We start from the raw sequence: 26,623 nt of genomic DNA, 5'->3' as shown, positions 1-26,623 counted from the left end.
CCTTATGGCATTAGATGGAACCTCAACGATCGTCTTAATGACATTGACTACGCTGACGATATTTGCCTGATACTAAACAAACTGGTAATAAACGCAGCAAGCATAGGTCTCAAGGTAAACATCAAGAAGACAAAAATGATGACCGTAAATGGAACTGCTGTAGAAAATGTCATGGAACCAAGTCAAGATTATCGCTAATGACAAAAGAAGATGGAGAGAATTCGTAATCGCCCTATGTTCAACATGAACCTTTGTAAATATATTTATTTGCAATCTGTATTTAGATATATGTAACAAATAAAAAGGACATATATACAGGAATGGCCCCCGATGAAAATAGGATGTATATTTTCTTAAATTGCGAATGGAGCGGGGTAACACATCTAAATATTCATTAGAGACCCTATAAAGTATGTATATTCTATGTCAACGATATAACCATGTCCGTCTGTTCGTCTGTCCGTCCGTCTGTTGAAATCAAGATACAGCTCGTAATTTTTAAGATAGAGTCTTGTAATTTGGTATGGAAGTTTCTATACCAACATCTGCTATTGTTTTCAAGAAATATCTATTTCTTTCTCCATAAATTTGAAAAATTACGTATTTTCTGAAATGGGGAACAATTGCCGTCTTAAGGATTACACGAGGCTGGTTTTTGAACATTTGTAAGCAGCGAATTCAAAGCTTGGAAAGACCTTTGAGCGACCAAATTCAGTTCCTTTATCACTCCTTTGAACTAAAATTGAGAACATATGGGACTTAACGATTTATCAAGCAATATTGGCCAGTTAGTATTATAATTGATATTTTTATTAATTAAAACAAATTTGTCTAATATTTATTTACTAATATTTTGTTTATTTTTTACTTTCTTATTTTTCCAGTTCAATCATATATAACATTCAATTTATTTGAAATATTTTGTTTTTGTTTTATAGTTTATAGCAATTTTTTGAGAGCCCACATAGGGGACTCTTTTACTTATAATACCTATTATATTATATGTATTATTTTAGTAGGCTTGTATGTATGTAAATATTGTAGTCTTAATATACCTATGGGTTGTTATATACATTTAGTTTTAATTAAAATATATGTAGTTGATATTAGAGGAATAATTAATTAATATTATTGCACTTATTTATAAGAGAGGGTTAGCACTCAAACATTTTGAAAAATTTACAAAACAAAAATTAAAAACAATGTGGTTGTCACATTTCATAATATTATGTAAATCTCTTATTAGATTTCTCCTTTATATAATTTTGATTTAAAATACTTGATATATAGTTTCAAGTATGAATAGATGTGTGTATCTCATATCCTAGGTTTATACTTTTTTCTGGACACCACTTACTATCTCACATAACTAACGAATACTAATAATCACAAGTGTTTACTATTCGAATACTCTGCATAATACCTTAGTTATATTTGAAAATTAAAAAAACAAAATTTTAAAATAAATACAATTTACAAAAATGCATTAATTTCTGCCAACTATGTCTCGAAATACTATTCGACAACCTTATATCTAAACACTTTAAAAGTTTATTTTGTTTTCTCGAATATTTCTGCTAAATATTTGCTACTTTTGAAGAAAGGGTATATTTACAATTCAATATCAATGGCCAAGTATCTCTGGACAAAGAAACATTGCACATAGGATTGGATCTATACATGGAATCATTCATTGTGGTAATCTAAATCGTATTTGTTTGAATTATTTACAAATAATGCATTGAACGCTTTTGAATTATTGGCATTACTATTTAAATTGGCGTGGGCATAACTGTATAATCCTGATGTAAGCTGGATTTTACAGAATCGTATACTGGTCTGCCGGTATCTTCGGGTAAAGCATAAACATCGGGTGGCACGCACAGCGATTGTAGTTTAGAGATATACGAATCAAATGGTTCTGGATGAGGATAACCGGCAGGATGATGTACTGTATAGGGATGATGTGCGGCTGTTGTATGTGATGGTGGTGGAGGCGGTGGTGGTGGCGGATGCATTCCGCCGGGATGTGATGATGTTAGCGGATGCATAGAGCTGCCATACATAGATACGGCGCTACTTGCCGATATTGATGTACTGGACAAGGGACCAGGTGTTATTAATGTGGGATGTGAAGCATAGGCTGAATGTTGATTTGAAACACCGGAAACACTTGAGGCAATTGCCAATGAGCTGCCTGGCGTCGCAGAGGTGCCATGACCAGCTGGTGGTATTCGTACATGTTCTAAGAGTGTAATCACATTGTTGCGCAAACTTTCATAATAATTGTTAATGTTGGAAGAAGAGGAAGCAGATGAAGTACCCGTCGTTGTATCGTATTGGGAATTTACTGTGGAGGAACTAGCATTTCCTACACCTACATCAATACCAGATGTTGCGGCGCTTCCTACTCCTCCTCCACTTGTTCCCGCTCCTAGGTGACTGTTGATACTGGTGAAGGAGTTCGTGAGATTGTTGGTGTTGCTGTTAGCGTTGCTGCCGCTATTGGTGGAGTCCGCGATTGAACTGGTCGTGCCGCTGGAGGAGACTGCAGCAAGAGCAGCTGTTCCTCCAGCAGTGCTAGTCACCGAAGCGAGAGAACGCTGTTGATGAGCACTCAGCGGAGAAGTCTCCTGAAAAGAAAAAAAAACAACAAAGTTATTCTAATGAGTAAATTTCGCGCTTAATAAAGAAAAGTTATGGTAATGTAAAAAATATGATTAGCAAAATGAACGTAAACTGAGCATTTATTAAAATAGACAAATTCTCGTGATAAATTTGAAAAAAAAAAATTTACTTGATTTTCTTAATTTTCAGTAAGATAATACACAATAAAATCGAAATGAAAAATAACATGCAAGAAACAACAACAAATTAAAAACAATTAAAAACGATTTAAGATCGGGCGGGGGCCATACTAAGACTAAGGCGGGGCAATCCTTTTAGCACTATAATATCAAGTTTCAGCCTTTTCGGGGGATAATACCTTGAAAAATCTGGAGTACTCGCTCTATGAGAGGTATTCAAAAAAGTGGACTAATGAAGACTAAATATCAAATTTCAACAGTTCCGATGAAATAATGAACATAAAACCTTCGAAATACAGAAAATCTGAAGATGTCGCTTTGTGTGGGCTATACCCAAACGTGGACCAATATAGCTCATTTTCATTACACAACATTCTGTACTTGATTATAAAGCTCAATATTGTATGTAACTTGATTTCAGTACCGAACAAGAATATATGAGTATGTATATTAGACTGGTTTTAACTCAAAGAGAAAAAAATCGAAACGTTGAGGCCCCAGTGGCACTTGTTAATATATTCCGATTGTGCTCAAACTTCAAATCTAACAAAACTACACATTTTATGGGGGTGCCGCATAAAACATCCGACATCGAGAGTCTAAAACCACTCCAATGTATATACTTTATAGGGGATCCGACGACGCGTTAGAAACGCGATGAAAAAGTGGAGAGTATAGGTATTACTCAGCTGTCTACTGAATGTGAACACATATAGCGACAATAGCCTCCGAGTCGGCTATTTCAGATTTGACCCCGTTGTAGTTCACCTGATACAGCACATATCAACTTCAGGATACTAACGCCCCTAGTAAATACAGGAACGACCAACTGAACAAACGTGTTTCCTGCGACGCACCATGGTTCAAAAATCAGATACTAAATTTAGAGAACAGCATGAAACAAAGTTTCGTAAAATGATGCCTGAGAGCCCATATATACTTTTGTACCCGTCTCGTTTCGTCCCTTTAACACTGTGTTAAATTCTTTGGAAATTACATGGGTAAAATTCGAAGTTCCGTCCACTCCCTGGGGTACCTCCCCACAAAAGTAATTTTTTTTTTGCAAAAATTATGCACACGATAACTCTTGAACCGATGGGGTCCATACTTTGTACATCGTAATATTTCTACCAGACATAGATCAATTTCGAATATGGGCTATATCGGTCCACTCCTTCGGGAACCTTCCACACAAAATTTCGGAGAAGTGCAGTTTAAGACCTCTTTTCGAATGTTTTGATTTTTCTTGCAACAGGTTGCACTCAAGGCCCCTATTACATTGGTACAATTTTCTTAACTGGCAAACCCATGATTCTTGAGAAAATGACCCGAAAACTATAAAAAAAAACCTTTACTGGTTACTTCTGCGTTATCCCACACTTTGCATGTCGTAATATTTCTTAGAATAATTTGATAAAATTCGAAGGTAGTGATTATATCACCCCACTTTTCGGTGCCTCCACCAAAAAGGTTGAAAATATTCCCTAAAATGGTACTCGCTCTATCTCATAAACTGAGCAACCGATTCGGTCCAAACTTTGGATCTCCAAATATGGTGTTCAAAGTCAGTGTTTCAAAATCGTTGGAGTACCACCCACATAAAAATGTTCAATATTTTTTTTAAGTGTGGTTAAGGGTCTGTGCGTGGGTCCTTTGGAAAATTGTACTGAAGGTACCCCTAGTGTCCCTGTGAGCAACTGAAATGACTGGTGGGCGTGATATCTATCGAGGGGAACGACTTCCAAAATGAGACCCACTTTCAAAATGGCCTATGTCGGTTCATACCTTGAGGTACCACCCCCGCAAATCTTTTGAGCTTTAATCCAAATCTATATTTTTGTCGGCAAATTGGGCAAACCCGACTGATATTTTTTCTATACAGTTTCCAATTATAATTATAGCTTTTTACGCAATTGAAATTTTTTAAGTTTCAAGAAAACCCATGAAGTGTATTTTTTTAATTTTTGAACAAATATTATTTTTTTTTTTTTTTTTTTTTTTGAAAAATGAAAATTTTGTTAAAAAAATAAAACAAGTAAAAAAGGATCAGTCGGCTTTGCCGACAGAGATATACTCTCAGCCTGTGTGAATTGAAAAATTTTTTTCCAAAAACGTATATATTTAAGGGGTCTTATTTTGGGTGTCATTCCCCTCGATAGATATCGCGACCACCTGTCGTTTCAGTTGGTCACCATATAATTCAGAGGTTTTGGACCATTATATCAGGAAGCATGTATTTGCCTACGAAAAACATGATATCGCTGTAAACGGGACCACTAGGTAAAACATTTCAAGGGATCCTCGAACAGACCCTTAACCGGGTTGCTCTGTTTATGAGATATCGCATGTACTATCTTAGCTAATATTATCGAAAGCGAAAAATACTGGGTACTTCTGAGAAATTGAAAAACCCATATTGGTAAGTTTTATATTTTTATGACAAAGTGTTTTTATATCTGTGGTCCTTTGCGGAGCTCTTCTCTAAAATTATATGATGCTAATTCTTACAGAACTGTAATGGATGGGTCAAAGCTCTAAAAAGCTCTTAATTGCAACCCCCAGCTCAATAGAAAGCCGGGAAAGCCTCGATATACATGGATTTGTACGGCCAAAAGCAAAAACAAATAAGGACCTCTACTTAGATTAGATACGGGCAAAAAATGTTATATAAAGGGACATTCATTATAAATCTCTGCCGCTCAATTTTTAGTGTTTTAAAGGTTTTGCAAACTAAATTCGATGATTTTCGTTTTGGAGTTTCAATTGGATAGATCACTTAAAGGCGAACAATTGTCACCACGTTTGTCAATGTTTTGGGAGGCCCCAATTAAACATAACACCCGATTCTGAATATCTTGAAGGTTAATTCCACCATTTAAACTCTTTCGTGTTATAATTGGGTATCATCGATTAAAGCAGAAAATGTTCAATTTTGGTCCATACACATTTGTCATTATCAAATAGATCCACCCAGATACATATATTGTATACTATTTTATTAAATCTAATTATTCGGTTGCGTATCCAATGTATTTTTAATATCACGTTTTCTACTAACAATATTTTAATGCGGACAAACTTTGGCCATAGCAAAAAATATTACAAGCCATCACCAACCAATCGAATTAATTTTAATTCAATTTTATTGCTTTTCAATATGGCGACAGCAGAATAAAAGTACACAGTTATCAATTCTCTCTAGCAAAATAAGGATCTATTGAATTCCAATCGAATCGAATACGTGGGTGGAAGGGTGTTTGTAGACATACATTATTATGTACATACCAAATACATTATATACATATACGGTAATAACAAGAAAATAAGAAATTGTTACCAATAAACAGCATACAATAAAGTGTTGTGATGTATATAAAAACACACATACGAACATACATACATATAAGTGAAAATATGCCAATATAGAAAAAGAAAAAAAAAATACTTCATGCGTATACATATGTTTGGACATGGGGTTGGGGATAGTGGGGGGTTATGTATACAAAAATATGAAAAACATACACAAGCATCGAAAAGAAAGAAAAAAAAACGAAAAAGGAACAAATTGTGACGCCCTTTTTCATTGTTTGCAATGCCAGATGAAAAAAAATATTGAAGATAAAGCTTTTTTCTTATATCATATATGCGCGTACACATACACATGTCGAGACACACATACACAAGTTCCATTCCCTTGAGTTGGTGGGGTTTATGCCTATATTCTAGAGGGATGTTGCTTGTGATGAAACACATAACGTTTTCCATTGGTATTTGTTGAAATGCTAGGAGCCTCCCGCAAATACATACATACACACTGAACATTTACGCATACACTGATACAGAGAGAAAGTTTTGTACATTTTATGTGAAGCCTGCCCTCTTGGGAGGCCAAAGGTTAAATGATGGAGATAAAACAGTCTCAAGTGATGGGCAAGAACGAACGAATATGGTTTGAGTTGGGGAGACAACAAATTTCTATTTGTTGTTTGTGTTGTTGTTTTTTTTTTCTCTTATCGTGAGGGTATGTGTGAGGAGAATGTTTGTAAAAGGTGTGGTATTGGTTGGTGGCTAGTTGTTATATTTTCTGTTCGTCAGAAGGTGGAGTATTGACGTTTTGTTGTTGCTGTTGGAATGGGGAGCAGGGGAAGCTCCAAATTTCCATTGCATCTTTGCGCGCATGGACATTTTGATGTGTATTCATTACCTTTAGGGATTTCTAGAACATTTAGGGGTTGTTGGCATATTTGTGAGTTATTTGTTGTTGTTGCTGCTGTTGACTGGAAAGCCACAGCTGCATAAGAGAATTGCATTTGTAAAGAATTTTCATTGGTAGACCTCAATCCAATTATATGTGTGTTGGGTATGAGGTGTAAAACGCCATTTTGAAAACTTCATTTGTAATTCGTGATAACCAAGAGGGAGCTGGGCTCCACATGTGATAAAATGATATACTTATAAGCTTTGCCTGATAATCATTATGATTTTGTAATAAATAGCAATTAAATATTTGGAATTATCTGCAGAATGTCTTATTTTTAGATTCCTAAATTGGTATTCAAATGAAGCAGACAAGACTGACTAACTTCCTCAGACAACCAAAAAACAAACTTTTTCTTAAAATACCAAAAAAAAGATTATTAATTGATAAACTTTTGTTGGGGTGGTGTTGTTGGACTAGCACGTTTTTGTTCGCCTGTGCCACATAAACCCACAAAGTCAAGTTAGTAATAATTTAAATAACAACAGCGTCGAGAACATGGCAATGGAGGGGGCGATTTGGCAAAAATTAGAACTTTATGTTTGGGTTTTTGAGTTTAGCGAGTTTGGCACAGAAAAAAGTTACGGCGGCGCGTTAAAACAAACTTTGTTTTATTGTTAGAAAACTCCAACTTTTGCAGCAGTTCACTCGCCCGACGTGCACAGAGTAGGGGGCTCTAGAAAAGTTTGGATTCAACAGAAACAAAATCAAGACTTTTGAGACGTCCTTGAAAACTAATTTAAAAGAAAGTTTAGACAAACAGCCATTCACAAACTCACACGGATACTTTCTAACGCTTTGGCAAACAACTAAAACAAATCCGGAAGTAACACAATGAATAAAGAAAGTGCAAGAAACCAGAATGACAAACAAAATGAAACGAAAGAACAAAAAACACAAAGAGAATATTGTTTTTAATTGGTTTAACTACGAGACAAACAGGCAAAACAAACAAACAAAAGCAATATCACAAAATAAAATGCCAAAAAGAATTAAACTAGGAAATACTTATGTTGCCTCAACGAACCTGAGCCTACGTACCCTATCGCTGGTGTTCAATTGTGACTCCATGGCATTTATGTCCGATTTGAGACGCATCATCTGAGATTCGACACGGGCGTTTTCACGCTGCAGTTCTGTGATTTCAGCCTCTAAAGTATTAAGATCCTCATTTGTTTCATTACCAGTTGTATTGGAATGTATACCTGCTGTGGCGGAGGATGATGACGATGATGATGCGGCGGCACTGACCGACTGTGACAGGCTATCGGGCAGCATACCGGCCGCCACGCTGCTCGAAATGCTGGACGAGCTATTTCCATTGCCCAGCGGAATATTTGACGAAGTTGATGAGGCTGAAGCGGATGCTGATGCAGCTGCTGCTGCCGCTGCAGTGGCAGCAGACACTGAGACCGATGATCCACCACCCACTGCATTCATCATCATGTCCATACCTAGGTAGAGAGATAACAACAAGAGAAAAAAACAACACATGAAACAAATTGTAAAACTGCTGGCATAGCCGATAGGTGGTGAGCGTGTGCTAAACAATTTTCATTGTCTTTCGGTTCGGGGCGTGTTGTTGTGATATTATTATGAAGAAAAAAAATCAGGAAGATTTATCTCATCTGACTTGCTTACCTCACTTCTCACTTCGTCAACCCTTAGGCACTTGACTTGATTTCAATTTTGGGCTGTACTTATGATATGATTGGGTCTTATATTTTGGTATGGCTTTACATAAGTTTTTTTGTAGTTCGGATAATTTGTTATTGTGGTTTAGTTATTTACATGTATTTTGTCTTGTTTAGAGAAGATATTCCGCACCGATACAAAAAGTCGCATAATCTAAAATAAAAAAACAAAACAAATCATCATCAAAAAACGAACGAACGTATGAACGAAGTAAACTACTTCGGTTGGTTGGTAAGGTGGGGAAGATGGAAAGAAACAAATTTGTTTTTTTACTTCAAATACCAACAAAAATCAAAAATAGTATATAGTGTTAGTGATACTAGATGATGGCGGTGGTGTGATGTTACCAGAAAATAATACGTGTTTGAGAATACAAAAAAAATTGTTAGCACACGCACACAACTAAAAAAATACAAACTTTTATACGTGGCACTACAATAACGTCCAAGGGAAAATTCAAAAATATAACGGCACAATATTACAAAGGATATGAGTACAGATATCAGCATTTTACATAAAAACTCATCTGATTTGAGCACAAAACGAAAAGGGAATTCAGATTTTATAACAAAACTGAATGAAAGAAGACCACGAAGGTTTCTTTTGGCATAATTGTTCTGTTCCAGAAACTGCAAGAATCTAAAAATTTTTATTACGATTTAAATTTTTCCTTTATGATATCCAACAATATAGTAAAAATTAGCAAATCCTTGCAGTTCTGGAACAGACATAATATTATTGATTTGAAATTATTCCAAAAATTAATGGAACCTTGGGAGCATGGCCATCAAGAGAAAATTTAAACTAAGGTTTGATATTTAATTAATAAACATATTGCATTATTGCGCTTCTAATATTAGAGAAAAAATTACAGTAATTTTTTCAAAATTAGTATTGGTGTGAATTTTTTATTTTGACATTTTCTCCTTTAAACGTTATTAAATGTTGCCATTTTGTTTACTAATGCTACTTTACTTCATATACATAAATATAATGTCATATTTACCTGTATAGCCTTTGGGATACACCATGGTGACCTCATCGAATTTGGGCTTTTTTATGGCCTGTGAGGCTGAACCACATCCTGGTGAAAAAGAGCGAAAGTAGGCCTTGGATTCTAGATCTTCTGATAAAGTAGTGGCATACGTACCATCAAACTTCATGGCAGTTGCCGCGGCCACAGCGGCTTTGTGTTGTTCAACAGTACCTCCAGCTTCAAGGACGCGCATTTTATTGCGATTGGCAATGGGACAACCCGATGCACTAGAAAACCACACACACACATATAAACACTATGTAAGTAAAATTTCTAAAAACTAACTCTCTTTTTTAATGGCTTACCTTCTGTGGGATAAAAATTTACCAGTAGAATGACCGGAACCATCACAACCAGGTATGGGACATCTATTAAGAAAAATATTAAAACTCATGGCAGTCCATTAAATTTTTCCAATCACATACCTCAATGGTTCTGAATCTTGACCATCACGTGGTTTACTCTTTGGCTTATTGGCTCTGGGACAACCTGACAAACTGCGATGTGAAGAATAATTACCAGTAACATGGCCAGAGCCATCACAGCCGGGAGTTGGGCATTTCAGTTCTTGTGAATGGGGTTGTAAGTGATTGCGATCCGTCCGTGGACAACCGGTCAAACTGTTTAAAACAAAAGTTTAAATTAATCTCTTATCTTCCGCCGCACAGCAAACACACGAATGCCATTGCTTTGATTTTCTTATCAAAATTGAATTCTTGGCAAAAGTTTGTCCCGTTAATCCCTTCAATCAATTGGCAATTGAAAAGGAATTTCCAATTGTAAAAATAGTTTTGTTAAAAAATTCGAAAGTTTATCTAGCCGAGTGGCTGATAACCAACTCATTCCGTTTTAAACAAAAGAATGGTCATTGTTTCATGGCTGAGTGGATATGAAAACAATCGAAAATCTCAAACAATCAAAAATCTCGACGTAAGGACAACCTCTTTAAAGCAATAAACCGGGTGTTAACAGGAAATAGGAATGGAGGATTACTTTACTTTTAACATACAAATTAGATTTTTAGTTTTGCCACACATACATACATATCTCTCAAAACGAGATGTGAGAGTGTGTGTATAACAACTCTTTCTCTATTTTAAATGAACCTTTATTCTCAAAGGACTGTAAATTTTATGACCGTCCTGTTACGGGTTGTAGCCACACATCTTAATAAATATTAAAATCTAAACGACAATGTGCCAAGTATAACTAACCCATGCAAAAGGACAATGGAAGGACTTTAGTGTTACATTGTAAATAACATGACTACACAGAAACACACATCATCGTTCTTCATTATCATAATAATGATTTTTCTCAGTTTTTTTTGTTATCCTCTCAAGCCATAAAACAAAATTAGGAAGAAGTCGAAAATGTCCTTACACACAGACACGCTCACACTTGTCGCACACAATAAATCTAGTTATAGTTTAAGCATTTTGTATTAAAATATTGGTTGAAAACTTGCCATTCAACTAACCTATCCTTGGACTTGTCATGCTGTGGTATGTGCTGAGGTGGTGGCATGGAATAACAGGATGCTGGACTTGTCGAATAACCACCCGATACTGGAGTCGGATATCCGCCTGGACCAACAGCAGTGGCATAAGGATTGCTACATTGATATGCGGCGGCTGCTCCATAACCATGATAGCCAGCTGGGGGATAATCGGACTGCACTACCATACCATAACCAGGATGGGGAGAGTAACCTGCAAACAAAAGTCACAGAAAATGCCAAAACGAAAGGAAAACACACATTGATTATCCCTTCCCATACTTCACATCATCCACGCAAATAACTTACCACTGGGATCCCGATAACTATCAATGTAATGGGAGCCACCACTGTCCGGGGTTGATTCACGACTATAGGGCCGGGGACCACCAATATGACCAACGAGACCAAAGCCTAAAGGACGAGTAGGACCACTAAAATCAACAGGTTCCATGTGAGGAGATCGAGGCGTACCATTTGCTGCTGCCGATGTCGGCAATCCGGGACCAAATCCTTGGGGATGGGCACCTACCACTACACCATCGGGATGAGCTCCATACTGGGGGCTGGTGATAATGCTGTGCGGCAATCGGCTAACTGTCAGATCCAATGTTTGACCCTGTGGACTTGGCACTTGGGGACTGGCTACATTCGGGCTGGCACCTGGCTGGGGACTACCTGCACCTATTCTCTGGCTGTATTGGTTGTGTGAAGCTGGCGAATTGAAACCCTGAGGACTGGACGATGTTACAGATGTTGAACCGGAAAGATCTACCACAGGTGCTGCGGAGGGTGAAGGCGAACCACTCTGTTTGGGTTGCTGTTGTTGCTGCTGCTGCTGCTGGCTTTGTTGGGGATGCTGTGACTGCTGAGCGGATGTTTGTGATGGCTGTTGTTGACTTTGTTGATTCTGATATGCAGCCGCTGCAGCAGCTGCTTGGGCAGCAGCCATTTTCACGGATAAATTTATGGCCGAAAATCCAGGTGGCAATGGACCCATGCTGGGGTCATAATGATACATGGGTCTAGGATAAATGGGACCACCATTTGTCATCTCATCATGTTCCACCTTGGCCATCAGCAGCTGTTGGTCTTGCAAATATTTCTGTTGTTGGGAGTGAATATCATCAGCCGATTGGGAAAGATATGGATACATATTGGCAGGTCTTTGACCACCACAGTTCGGGTCATAACGTTCAAAGGCAGTACTCAAGCCACTGACACCACCCGACGGTGTTGAGGAATCTACATAGGACGAAGACACACTGGACGATATCGATGTTGGAGGATTGGGATCATAGCTTCGTGAACTGGGCGAAATGTTGCCGTTATTGTTGCTAGACAACATATCACTGGCACCATATGCCGACGGTGGTTTACTCAGGCTGTCACTACCGTTCGACACATGATGACCATAACGCATGTGCTCATATTGTTGTTGATGTTGTTGTTGCTGCTGCTGGGGGTCCGCCTGTTGTTGCGAATTGGTTTGCTGTGAATGGTGGTCATTGTGATAGGAATCACTCACGCCATCACCACTGGATTGTGTATTGCCTGCAGACATCATTAGACCGGAAGAACCCTCAATGAATGGACCCCGTTGCTGATGCATTGTTTGGCTATTGTGAGGACTTTGCTGATCGCTAATGGCATGTGACTGCATACCCACGAAACGATTCATATCGTTGTGTGATTGTTGTTGCTGCTGAAGTGTTGTTGTATTATTGTTGCCAGCACCACTTTGGCCACTACTGCTGCCATTGGCCGCATTGGCTGTTACCGAGGAACTTGTGCTATTGGAATTTGCACGTCCCGAGGCATTTGTGTTGTCGTTCGATAGATACGAGTGCATTGGACTTTTATTGTATTCGGATTTAATATTTGGCACTGGACTGAACTCGGACTTAATGATGGGCATATTGTTGCCGCTGCTAACGTTGTTGCTGATGCTGTTGTCCCGAGAAGGACTTTTGTGTGCAACGTTGTTTCCGTTACAATTGCTATTGTTGTTGCTGTTGCTGTTCAAATATTGAGTTGTAGAGATTTTTTCCACGGAATCTAAAATAGAAAATATGGAAATTTGCAAAGAATTTACAATTATGAACGTGGGTGAAAGCTGGTAGAATAGAATACATAATACGTAGGAAAGTGAGAAAATCATGAGAAAACTTCTAGGGAGACTAACCGACCTTTGTTAAAATTCAAATTATTTCGTTTAGGATCAGTTTCATCCCCACCATTTAGCAACAATTTCAATTGTTTCTTGGCTAAACTTTTAGCAGCCTGCGGACAACCGGATAAACTGCGATGAACACTGCGATGTGGCTGAACATGGCCACGACCATTACAGCCAGGAGTGGGACATTTTATAATTTGTTCATGTAATGCCAATACTAGAATTTTGAGAGACAAGAGAGGTTTTTCAAATCAATTGAGGCAATTTTTTCGGCATGGCATCAAAAACTACTACATCAAGAAATTGTGAGGGGACAGGATACACATTTAGAAGGGAGAATCTTGCGGAAATGTATGAGAATAGAACGACCTCCAAAAGGGGGAAAACTACTCGAAAGGGGCTACTAATTTAGAAGAAAGTTATCTACAAAGAGTGAAGATGACCATGCATTACACACACACACAAATAGAAAGAGATTAGTCTGTAGAAGTTACACACACATGCTATTTTTAGTAGGACAGAGAGTGAGAGAATAGAGATCTCAAGAAAATTAAATATACTTTTTTAAGAAACATTTAAGAAACTTACATTCTGATGTGACTTTATCACGTTTGGGACAACCTGACAAACTGTAAGTGATATAAAGAAAATAGGGTTTTTTATTCCCTTGCTCTGCAAATGTCGGGCAGAAAGGGTTCTCAATGAAGCTATACATTTGCAAGGTGAAAAATAATTAATGCAATTTTTTAATATAAATACTTTGATTTGTCTACCCTATTTAGGTAATTTGAAATGTTTAAATTTGATGTATTGCTAAAATATAGCCTGCATTCGAGAACTCTTCCCATTGCCTTTAATTTGAAAAAATCAATACCTTCTATGATGGGAATACAATCCAGTTATATGACCCTGACCGTTACAATTGGGAGTGGGACATTTGTTGCCATCTAAAATTGAGCGAATGTGAAGCATGATATTGGATATGTGATTCCAAGATATGTCAAATTAAAATATAATTTGCTAATGGAAAACGAAAATGTTAATTGTTAAGCTTCTTTTTACTCCTCTACATATGAATGAAATCTTTACTTATTTCGTATCTATTCCTTAAATAATTTACTCAGGAAACTGTCAGGGGTACGAGGTGAAATTTTTAAAGAAGTAATGCCACTTTTTGCTAAATAATTAATTAAAATTTGATGGAAAACTGTTTTTGAATTATTTACTTGCAAACATGTCAAGCGCACACACACAGACACATATCAATGTTCACATAACCCAAGGCTCCTTCCTCACTCTCTTACTTTTTTGATCGAAATGTTGTAAAAACCTGTCTAGCGTTTTTTTCAAAACAAGTTTGTTTAACAAAAAATCTTTGTAACAAACTGCCTGTCTCCCTGCATATATATGTATGCATGTATGTGCGTAAGTGCGTGTGTGTCTAATGTTGTCGCATCCTTATTATAAAATTCTAATAATGTATATGAGTAGTTGAAAAACAAAACAAACGAAGGCACTGTCATACTTTGAAAGGGTTCTTGTGAACATTTTTTAGAAAGTATTTTCTCTTGTCTGCCACTCAAGCTCAAAATGAATGCAGCACGCACATATACAACGATAAGTGTAAGCTTGTAAGGTATAGATGAGGTGTGTGTGTTTCAAATTTTTTGTGGAAAAACTTATCTTCTAAATTGAATTTAATTAAAATCAAAATAACCCTTTCTTTTTGAACATATAACATTTAACCTGTTCAGTAGCTGGTTTTTGCGCTTATTAAGAGAATGAAATTCCAAATACCTCTGTCATGAAATTTAAAATAACTACACTTAAGGAAAAAGTATTTTTCAATAAGCCTCATATCGCCACACTTGGGAGATGAAGTCACTTGTAATAATTCAATGGAGGTAACGATTTTTTAATCTTGTGCAAGGCTGATATGAGAGTAATGTGAAATATTAGCGACAATATTCCAATTCGATTCTTCACTTAGCATCGATGACATTTCAGTTAGGAAAACTAATTTAATTAGAAACTTTTCTGGCACCATAATTGTTCGTTACTGAAACATCTTCTAATATTGAAAAATTGTAAGTAAATTCCCAATCCCGATATTTAAAATACCTTTGAAAAATATGGCCAATAAATCTCTAACGCCTAATAGAGGATTTTACCAATATATTTGTTTATTTATTTAATAATTTATTGAGTTTTTTATGGATCCAAATAAATAACGCCACATATTTTTTGTTTGAAGCTTATAGATTAAGATTTGATACAAGTCTGGCAAATCCCTCTAATATAATTATCTGAAGTCTTTGCTACATGGATAACCCGGTATAAATTCGGTCAGGAAACACAATTGATCAGTTCCAAAACCTGTAGAGTCCACTATTTTTGAAATTTTAATAACATTTTAAAAAAATTTGACAGAAATTGCAAAAATAGTAGATTCTTGTAGGCTCTGGAGCAAAGCAAATGTATTGCTTTGTGCCATACCAATACACACTGAGAGATCTACCTCTAAGGTACATCTGTCAAAACGTTAGTATCTTTCGTAAAGGCATCTAGGACAACATTCCATTGGGGGATATATAGAGAACTCTCTGAAAAGCGTAAATAAGCAGAAGGTCTCCGAAAGCATAAACGGTTATGAAAACAGAAAATCTATAAATCAAGATCTTCCCGCCATGCAGGAAAATGAGAGGCAACTTATCAGACATTTCATTCTGTTTAGCAACGCCCACAATCAAAACGCATTTTTCCTAAATTGCATTCGCACCATACGAAAAAATATAGTTGAAACAAACTTATTTCGAGCAAAACAAACAAATATTTTTAATACGTAAAAACACAAAGAGAAGAAGAGCAGATTCCATATCATTGAGCACAGGATTAGTTTGTTTGAAAGTTATTTAAACTAGCGTAGTTTGGAGTTTGTTAGACCAGAATCTTCTTTACTGTCAGCTCTGAGGAAGTTTTTCTTTAATGTTACGGTGGGGAACCGGAACCTCGACGTTTACTCCAAATATTATTTTGACAAATCTGTCGACAAATATTTTGATATATTATGCTGTGAACACAAATTTTGGGGCAGAGATAATTCCTTTTGGAGATGAAAGCCTTGGTGAGTATATTAAGAACCCCGAAAGTACATTGTAGGAAACGAGTTAGAAGGTCGAAGTGCTATACGAAAATAATCCTCATGCGATTTGACTGAAGACATGTCATCTCAAAAATAAGCTAAAGCAACAGTGAACAAAGATATAACGCTAATTCCTGATGGCTTACAGGGTCTCTAGCAAAAACTTAATCACGCCATAACGAGGAAGTTTGGCTCACGGCGGATCTGTCCTTCGGGGTTCTTAATGTACTCACCAAGGCCTTTCTTCCCCAAGAGGATTTTTCCGTGCTCCAGACTTTCACCTCCATTTTGTTGCACAGATTACATATACATATGTTCCTACAACATTCCGAAAGGAACAATAGGGACTTCTTTCGTATCAATGAGTGCACGTGATATGGGATCCACTTTTTATCGCTAAGTCCGAACGGCGTGTCTTACTACATCACTTGTCGAGAAGTTTTTTCATAGCTGAAATACTCAGAAAATTCCGGCCAACATAACTCTGAGGGGATTTTCCACTGCCGACGTGATTACCACTGCACCGCGGTGGCTCCCAACTTCGAGGATTACAAAATATAATATCTTTTTAGAAGTCAAATGAAATCTCTTTCAATTTTTTTAAAGAAATATTTTAAGTAATATTTATCTTCAAATTCCTGGAAAGTTAATTTTGACACATCGCTACAATCTTAACTGCAAATCACACACATATTTTATGAAATGTCAATCATTTTGAAATCAAGTCCCAATCCCTTTTACACAAATCTAAGCCATCAGCTAATTATCCTTTTTTAAGGGAGAGCTTCCCCCAAATCTTCAAAAATCAAAAAACCCTAAAAATAACATTCAAGTCAAAGTTAAGTAGCAGCAGCAATAACAACAACAAACAATGACATTTTTGTTATGAATTATTAGTATTTTTAGATTTGTTGTTGTAGTTTGTTGACGCTTATTTGTACGGGAGGAGGAGTAGTAGAAAACTATTTAAAAAGTCATTGAAATTTGTTACCAGAAATGGATAAGCATTAGAGTACACACACACATAGGCTTTTTAATACATATCAAAAAACCCTTCATTTGCATCCTTTGTTCTTTTTGCATAAGAGTGTGTGTGTGCCTTTACTAAAGAGCTGCCATAATGACAAAATAAATATGCGTAAGTGGTTTTATGGAACGTGTGTGTGTGTTTGCCACACAAGCAGAATAATTTTTATTGTTGTTCGTTTTACCAAAGAATTTCCTTAATTTCCCCCTATGATAAATACGCGTGGTTGTATTTTAGCCAAGTCATTACAAGACCCAGTCATGTGAATTCCTTGTCTACTCAAACACACACGTCCTGGTTATGAATGCGAAGCGCACACGGAAATTAGTGTGACAAAATTGTTATTATTGAAGTTGCCTAAATCATGTTTTGTTTTGGAACTATTTTAACAACCTCTAATGCTTTTTACCATTCACAGCCAAAACAAGCTACTTGCATTCTGGCACAACATTATGGTTTTAACCAGCTTAGCTATGCTTGACTGCCGTTGCTTTCATTTATTTGGCATTTGAAAGGAAGCAGCAAACATTAAAAGCCTTTGACTTTGTTCGATGTCTTCTTTATACTCACATTACCATTCATCTAAATGCCTAGTTGTCTGTCTGTGTCCTTTCATTGTTGCTGTTGTTATTGTTTTAGTTTTGATGCCGTACAACTTGTCTTTATGCGTTTTAAGTGCTGGCAAAATGTGCAAATAATAACAATACTTATAATTATAATGCGTGTGTAAATAGATTTAACTACTACCAAACACAAACACACATAGAGACAGACATAAATATATAAGATGTTGAGGTATTTGTAATAACCTTTTATACACAAATATATCTGTCATGTCGCAATTTATACGTGATGAGCAAGGTAAAGTTCAAAGGGGAGAACGTACTTCTTATTGTTTCTTCTGCTTGTTTTTTTTGATAAATATATGTCTGGTTAATGTGTTGCCCTTTCAATGCTAATGGAGGAGGGTGATGTCGTTTTGTTGCTATAGGATGAGATAAATTGAAAATGAAGGCAATCCTCGCTGTCTTATTGCCTTAATTACAGACTAAAGAACATGGAGAAAGTGGAGGGGAGTTTTTTCTGCATGTCGACATAATTCGTAGAGGAAATGATAATGGTGTGATCTACAGTATAGCACTTAGCAGATAGAGAAGGAAATCTGTGAGAAAAAATATAAAGTTCCACAGGAAAATAGTTTGCTCATCATATAACTTACTAAATCGTTTTTAAATTCTCGAAGAATACCCAACAAAACGCGCTAATGAAAATCTCTACAATCGTAAACTCCATAATTCGTATATATGGCCTTAGTGTCAATTATCAGGATTCTACTGTATATATTATTGATACCACTCACACAAAATCGTTCAGATTTCGTTCCCATTTATGTAAAATTTTTCGTAGGGGATTTCGTTTAGATTTCGTTTGGAATTCGGAGCGAAATGTTTGAAATAAATTTCTCTTCGAATATACCAATATTTTTCTTCCGATTTCGGAGCGAATTGTCACAACAATAACCACCGTTACTTTGTGTATGTGACTAAAAAACCAGAAGAGGTTGGTTTGTTTTAATTTTATTGTCGAAAAAAAATTATTGGTTATAATATTCGTATATGGCGAATAACAAAATTCCTTTACAATTCCATTTGAAAAAAATTAAAAATTTTTTTTGCGAGCACATCTACGATTTTTGGTATAGAGGTAAAGGAAAAAAATCCGGTTTCAAATCTACTCGCGTTCACGAAATTGGCCAATACGCGCAAAAGTTATAGCGGTTTTTATTCTCATATAAAGAAAAAATATTTAAAAATATCTTTTTTGTTGTTATGAGAAAATGTATGCATAAATCGTTAACAGCATTCCATATCTATTCGTGGATGTTTAAAAAGTTATTAAATTTATTATTATTTTCGCGGAAAATCAACAAATAATAAAAAAATTTTGAAGTAAATCCAAATTATTCTTTCCCAGAATCCGTACAAACCCTCAAAAAAAAAATTAAAAAATATATGCGGAATCTAGACAATGCATAGAAAAATATGATACCAAATTTATGGAGATTGGGTACATAAATTGCATATTGTAGCAACAACAAAAGAGAAAAACTTATTGTTGGAAAATATTGTTGCAAATATTTTTTTGGTTTGATTCTAAAAATTCGAAAAAAATATTTGGGAGTTCTCCAACTATTTTGCTAAAATCCCATAGAATAATGAATGTATACTGTTAAAACTTCATCAAAAAATATGGTTTACAATCGCGAGAGTTTAACTGATTACTGTGATAACTTATATGTGTAGGAAATTAAGAGTAATATTGAAATTACAATCTTTCAATTAATATTAAAATTAAAAAGCCCGTTATTCGCGAATTAGTTAAAGTCGGTTGATGCGCATTCGTTTTTGGATACAGCGAATCAATCTCTTTAAAAATTTGTGCATATTTCGATGTTTCACTCAGGGGCCATTGTGTGCCGCCAGTTGCATCATACACTGCAAAAAACCTTAAAGTTGGTAAAAGTCGCGCAATGTGCATACGATTTTGATGCGCATCCGGTTTCATCAGGGCCTATCAGAAATACGTCAAAATATAACAATTTTAATTAGATTCTTCAAGAACCGCGGATGTGCCTCCATATTCAATTTTTTGTGAAAGACCCATATTACTCGCGTATCTCTTTTCTTTTATGACACGCGTTTTCGCAAATATTATAATCGCAAGTAAAGGATTCCATTTATGTAAAAAATTTTAAAGAAAATCGCGGTTTAGTACGCGGATTTGTCAAAATATATTTTTGCTAATTTTCCGATTTTCAAGGTATCTATATCCGCGGTTTTAGTAGATGGACTCTATCGCGGAAGGCTTCATTAGAACCGTCGCGTAAAAAAACTAAATTCACACGGGTTTTAAAGGAAATGGAATGACAGTTGTAAATTTTACACGCAAAAAATAGGTTTTGTAAGAAAATTCACGCATCAGATGTTGGCCTTTCGACTCCAATTACTAGGATGCTGTAAGGAGCACACTCATGAGATATGCATCAAACGACGTAAAATCACGAGTTCTATAATCGTGTTAAGAGTTTGGAATATTATCTTCTTGCACGTCCGGATTATTAAAAAAATTCAAAAAACCCCGAAATTCCGGCTTCAAAATGTCAGCATCAATTTTAGGTGGATGCAGTGGATATATCGAAAAATCATACACTACAATCTTGTTGCCCATGGAGTATTCTGTGATTCTTTCTTTGGGGATATGTCTATAAAATATAAGGTTAAGCCAAAAATCGTATGGGAACATAAAAAAACTTGTTGGCTTCAACCCATTTTTACTAATTTTTCTACATTGATGCCAACACAGCTTCCACGAAAATTAATTTTAATGGTCGACATTATGGGATCCCTCCTAAAACACTTCATTTTAAAGAATTGTAGTCATACTTTATAGAATATATTAACAGTTCGCGAATTCTGATAGGGTGAAACTCGGATTCATCGATTGCAAAACATTTTTGTTATTCGCCATATACAATTTTTAAATATTTTAAATATAAATGCAACGTATAATAATTCAAGTTAGTGTTGATAGACGCAACATATACATACAAAGTTTACATTGTTCTACTACATGTACTCGATATTCATACGGCATTATTTGCGAAATCGTTCAGAAATCTGTACGAAAATTCGAAAGGTTCATCCGATTTTCATACGACATTATTTCCGAAATCGTTTATCTGTACAAAGATTTTTAAGAAAAAAATTTCCCTTCCGAATTTCCCATGGATTTTCTTGCGATTTCGTTCCGAAATCAGGCCGAAATCGATCCTATTTTGATTCAACATTTAGTTTCAAAATTATGTCAATCACTTCATACAACATTCGTTCGAATTTCGTACTTTACGGTCGGTACGATTGGTTTGCTGGGTATGTTCCCGATCAGCTAAGCTTTTCTCCTATTGTGTACGTTAGGTGCTCAGCTGAACACGCCCTTAGTAACTTATATATAGTAGTGTGAGTGTTCGTTCAATTAAAAGAGCTTTAAATGTCTTTACATTAAATTTGGGATATTAGATACTGTTATAGGCGCAAATGACCAAAAAGTCCCAGTAAAAGTGGGAGCCACATGAGCAGAATAATACATTACAATGTAACGTAAACAACCTACCCTCTGCATTGCCAATAAGTTAAAAAATAATGGGTTATTTCTATATCATTTTACAAGGCAAAAGTAATTATTTTACTCGTTACTAAGTAATTAGTAACAGTGGCACAGAGTGCGTGTGTCCAGCTACAAACCGCTTGTTGAGAGTTCAACACTCACCGTCGGCGAACGAGATTTTTTTTTAGCAAAACTACGAAAAGTTGTTAATGAACATGTGAGCATTTAACCAACCCTTTATGCTCCTAAGCGTGGCACAGCGTGTAATGTATTTAGCTACTAATCAAAGGTTCTAATGTTCAAACCCAGCAGCTGGCAAAGTAAAGAATGTTGAACATACATGTCATCCCAAAAATTCTTAAAATAAAATATTTGTTATTATATGGTAATGGAAGCTTTTGCTGGGATTCTGCAAACATTCAGATTTTGGTTTAATATATGTAAATGTACTACAGGATTTTAGATATTTTTAATGTGTTACTCAAATTTGTCTAATAAGTCTAATCCAAATATAAAAAAAAATAATTCTCTTTCCTCTGCTTAATCATAGCATCGACGGTATTGTTTGATTGACTATAGCCATAAAATGATTGGACCAGATCCATAAGGCTGTAGATCTGACACGATCTCAATCTTAGTGGAATATCTATAAACCCAGCGGTGTAAATCGATGTTTTCATCCTTTTTGTCAACTAAACGGCCGATTTTGTTAATAAGACTACATCGGAGGAAGAAATGAGAATAATACTGGCCAATAGATGCTTTGGTTAAATACCGACGTTGTGGTACACATATTTGGATGAGAATCAGTCCGAACAGATGATTTCGCTGATGTGTATGCCAACAATTTAACATTACAAAATTCCATCAAACGCCTTTTGAATTTACACCTGCTGACTTATCAGAATGGGAAGAACAAAACTGTAAGTTGCAGTAACGCAAGAAAATAATCGCGCTAGATAACTCTTATCAATTTGGTTGGAATATACAAAGTTACGTTGAATCTACCTAAGTGCTATGTAAAATGTCAATGCGGCATTAACAAGTGGATGAACTCCGATCAGCTGATTTCCAAACTTTTCTTACCGATTTGAAATCAAATCGCATTTATAGCTCTAGTGGGAATGTTCTAAAAACTTTAAAATCACTATTTACGATAACTGGTTTCCGTCTTGCGATTTTTTGAGAAACAAAAAAGGTCTTAGGTGCGAAATACCATAAAGAGGGCACATTATCATAAGCATATGGTAAACTTCTTAGCTTCATATTATCTATCTATTCCGATTACTTCAGTTATTAAGAAAATTAAACCTTTGTGAATAAGGTCAACGACAGCTACATACATGTTTGGTACCCAATTCAAACGCACTCTCATTTACATCCCCTTAAATATTTCCCCAAAACACCACATAATCACCTAACATACTTAATCATGGTAAACTCAATGCAACAAGAAGTTAAGCACAAGTTTACGCCAATTCATTGATAACCAAACGAAAAAAAATGTTAACCAAAAAACTTCAACAAAAATAAATCAAAAGCACAAACAAATCACAAAAAGACTTACCACGATTCAAGCTGCTCGGTGAATAGGTGCGTTGATTAATTACGCTGGCACTGGAAGAAATATGCGTTTCGTTGCCAGATGTTACCATAGATTTTGAAATGTCCTGCATAACGGAGGCGGCACGACTGCCTAGACCAGCGGGCTGTAGAATTGTATATTGTTTTGTGGTCTCATCGTTTGCCGACTTTTGTCCCATATCTGATTCAAGTTTTATGGGTTCCACAGGAGAAATACGTTCCATTTGTGGCCGATTAGATAAAATCGAAGCTGTACTATGGGAATGCTGGTAACCCATATAAGAAGATGTAGTGACGTCTGATACCCCACTGGGATATGCATTCGTTGTGTACGGATTGGCACCGGGATAACCGTTGCGTTTTATATCTTGCGGCGGTTTAAATGCAGAGGCCGGAGAAAATGCACTCTTTTTACGATCATCATAGGACATGGATGTAGTATCTTGTTCCTGATTTTGTGTATTCAAACGAGCCTGATCGTTTTCTTTTTGTCTGTGAAGGCGAGAGAATTCAAAACGATTATAAGTACCATCCTGAGAGTGTGGAAGGTTGTAATGTTTTGTTTCATACTTTTGCTTTTCCTCAAAGAGATTCTGAAATGCCGGAGGTTGTTCATCCTGGTCATTTAAGCGATATGGATTATTGCGTGCTTCTGGCCAACTACCCGAAAGGCTTTTTAAAGCTGCTTGGGTTTCTCGTATTAGCGTTTCATCATCTTGATCCTCATTTACCGATTTTCCCATCATATCAAGGCTACGTTTCTTTTGAGGCAATACCAAACGTTCATCCAATTTGTTGTTGTTATTATTGTTGGCGTCATCGTCACGTGAGGAGCGTTTTTTACGTTTAGCAGCTGTTTCATATTCTGTGTCAACTTTGTTAGCGTTGTTATTTTCGACAATTGTTGTCGTTTCCTTGGTTAAGGGACGTTTTAATAGAGCCATGTTCAAGCAGAGCTAAAGCAAAGGGTGCTGGGGTTGGAGGACGGACTGCTTTTCTAGTTTTCCTGCTGGGTTATATTTCGTAAACTTGTCTAAAGGGGCGTAAGGAAATGTTAGCAAAATTCATGGCAAAATAAATAGTAAGCGTGGAGTAATAATGAAAGACAGAAGGATGTTTGATAGGATATGGGATTATGAGAAGGATATGACTAAAACTTAACTTAAGGACATTTATATTTTTAGTAAATAATTCCGAAATAAATATGTATAAAATATTTAAAATCTTTTCTCATAAAAACATTTCTTGTTGCATTGAATTTTCTTCGGTATCAGTTTCAGCGCTTTACAAAACAAAAATTTCAAAATATTTCAAACTTAATAGTAATTACCTATTCCGGATTTGTGCACATAAGTCTCATAAAAGTCAACAGCTTCGATAATTGTTAAAATTCGACATAGTTTTGAATTTCCACCTTTCACGAAAGTTTTGCACGGCTTGATTTTCCTTTTAACTTTTTCTTAAACTTTTTCTTTTTCGAAACACTTTGACGGACGTCTCACTTAGTTTTATGGCCACAATAGTTTGTTTGTCTGCACTTTGTTGTCAATTTAATATTGTTAACTTTTTTTTTCTTTTGTTCACTCTTTTTTGGGGGAATTTTTATTGGAGTTTTGAACTTTTTTTCTTCTTTTGTTTTGTTTTTTTGTTATGGGCGTAAGTTTTCTTTTATTTCCTTTTTGGTTAAATGAATGCACTTATGGGCAAAACTTTTAGCAACTTTCCGTTAGTTTTACTAGACGATGCGTTTGCCAAGTTGGTCGTGGGTCGGCTGAAACTGAGTGCCTTGCATTGGACCAACATTCGCTGACATAATAAACTTCTTCTGCAGTCATACACGGCGATGGCCTTAAGATTTCCAATACCACCAAGTTCTACTTCGGCTGTTTTGAATTTTCACATCAAAATCGCTGGCAACAAAAACAATAACGCAATTTTTTTATTTAGTTTTGAAATTGTTTCTTTTTATTTTATTATTTTTATGTATTGTTTGGCTGACTGACTGGGTGCTTGTCGGTCGGTTGGTCGTTTGGCCAGTAATCAAAGTTCAGTAGTTCTGAAATTGCTGGGAAAGCACCGTGCCTGTGATGGTGTGTGCGTATGTTTTATTTTATTTTATATTTCGAGGAAAACTGTAAAGCGCGCGGTGTCTCTACCTGTTCTAAGTTCACAACTTACTGGCATCAAACTGGCCGAGCAGAGTTTTCCAAAGTTGTCGAACTTTGTTTTCGAATGCAGCAGGCTGGCAGACAGCAGCATTCGTTGGCAGTGGTTGTGGATGAATGGTTGTTCGTGAATGTGCGCTCACATATGACAATCTTCTATACCCAATTCAATAGTATTTGGGGGGGGGCTGAATATCCTTAAATGTTTGCCTTTGCGTCTCCGTCTCTCTGACGTTGTATTGACGTTGGCAACTTGTAACGTTCAACTAAACACACGTTAAGGAACACAGTGCCTTCTATGCTGGCCATAGACACAAAGACGACAAAATCCTAAGCGTTGGCTGCAGAGAGAGCTGCAGAGTCCTGTCAATGGTGGTGGGTGGTGAGGTGGTATTTCATTTTCGGAGTAGAACCCCATGCGTATACAGTTTGGAATAGCACAGCACCCACACATACCATCAGGCATTCAATTTGCTATATAACACTTACATTCTCAGTTTTATTCTGCGCATGATCCATCCCAATCCTGACTGTTCTTAACTCCGAAAATTCCTTTGCAGCACGTGCAAGTCCACAAGGAAATACTTGCACTATACGGCAGCTGTATTTCCCCTCAAAATATAACACTATCTTACTACCTTACAGCTCCTCCCCCTCATGAACCATACCAACGAAATCCTCTTGAACACATAAACAAACAAACACCCACCCATACATGCACCCCAAATCAGCTGCATGTTTTAATTGTGAATTCCTTCATGGTTGTGGCGATTTTTTGGAAAACTGTTTTAAATAATAATCTCAGGCAAGAAGAAAAAAAAAACGAAAAAACAAAACAAGTCAAATAAGCGAATTTTTAAACACTTTAGCTTTTCAATAGTGAATTTCAAATCATCTATTTGTTTCTTAACGCTTAACTCAAAAACAACAAACCATCATCGTCGTTACCAACGTCTTAGCCGTGACAATAGCTTGGTAAATTAAACTAAGAAATTCAAAGCACAAAAATTACTTCACACCGTCGGATCAGCTTGGATTATTTGTCGCTTCAACATTTAGAATTATTAAAAA

General features: G+C 36.2%; 1 protein-coding gene across 3 annotated transcripts; it reads right to left on the bottom strand.

The window, feature by feature from the left end:
• Positions 1 to 832: 832 nt before the first annotated feature.
• LOC141399447 (uncharacterized) lies at positions 833 to 25,734 on the bottom strand. 3 transcript variants are annotated; one of them, XM_073978206.1, is made up of 14 exons: positions 24,718 to 25,734; positions 23,958 to 24,420; positions 23,371 to 23,879; positions 14,345 to 14,417; positions 14,059 to 14,099; positions 13,484 to 13,687; positions 11,604 to 13,352; positions 11,277 to 11,508; positions 10,222 to 10,416; positions 10,102 to 10,164; positions 9,911 to 10,023; positions 9,767 to 9,844; positions 8,107 to 8,519; positions 833 to 2,633 (listed from the first exon to the last, which is right to left on the bottom strand). In XM_073978206.1, exons 2-14 carry the CDS (start codon positions 24,329 to 24,331, stop codon positions 1,773 to 1,775), a joined length of 4,905 nt encoding a protein of 1,634 aa, XP_073834307.1. In that variant the 5' UTR covers positions 24,332 to 24,420; positions 24,718 to 25,734; the 3' UTR covers positions 833 to 1,772. The 3 variants fall into 3 exon arrangements, with proteins under 3 accessions (XP_073834307.1, XP_073834308.1, XP_073834309.1); XM_073978207.1 differs by lacking the exon at positions 13,484 to 13,687 and having other exon boundaries at positions 9,767 to 10,023; positions 11,265 to 11,508; XM_073978208.1 differs by lacking the exons at positions 13,484 to 13,687; positions 14,059 to 14,099; positions 14,345 to 14,417 and having other exon boundaries at positions 9,767 to 10,023; positions 11,265 to 11,508.
• Between the last annotated feature and the right edge of the window lie 889 nt (positions 25,735 to 26,623).

This window comes from Musca autumnalis, unplaced genomic scaffold (genome assembly GCF_047663935.1).
Source record: "Musca autumnalis isolate F117 unplaced genomic scaffold, ASM4766393v1 scaffold_3, whole genome shotgun sequence".
Classification (NCBI taxonomy): Eukaryota; Metazoa; Arthropoda; class Insecta; order Diptera; family Muscidae; genus Musca; species Musca autumnalis.
The sequence above is the reverse complement of the archived record's forward strand: the minus strand, read 5'-3'. Positions and strand labels throughout refer to the sequence as shown.

What these genes read in the sequence shown, in the direction of transcription:
- LOC141399447 (XM_073978206.1), bottom strand. Translation starts at nt 24,331, where the DNA reads ATGGCTCTATTAAAACGTCCCTTAACCAAGGAAACGACAACAATTGTC. An exon ending in TTGTATTCCCATCATAGAAG is followed by an intron (nt 14,100 to 14,344) that starts GTATTGATTTTT and finishes TATCACTTACAG; the next exon opens with TTTGTCAGGTTGTCCCAAAC. An exon ending in AAATTTTTATCCCACAGAAG is followed by an intron (nt 10,024 to 10,101) that starts GTAAGCCATTAA and finishes GTGGTTTTCTAG; the next exon opens with TGCATCGGGTTGTCCCATTG.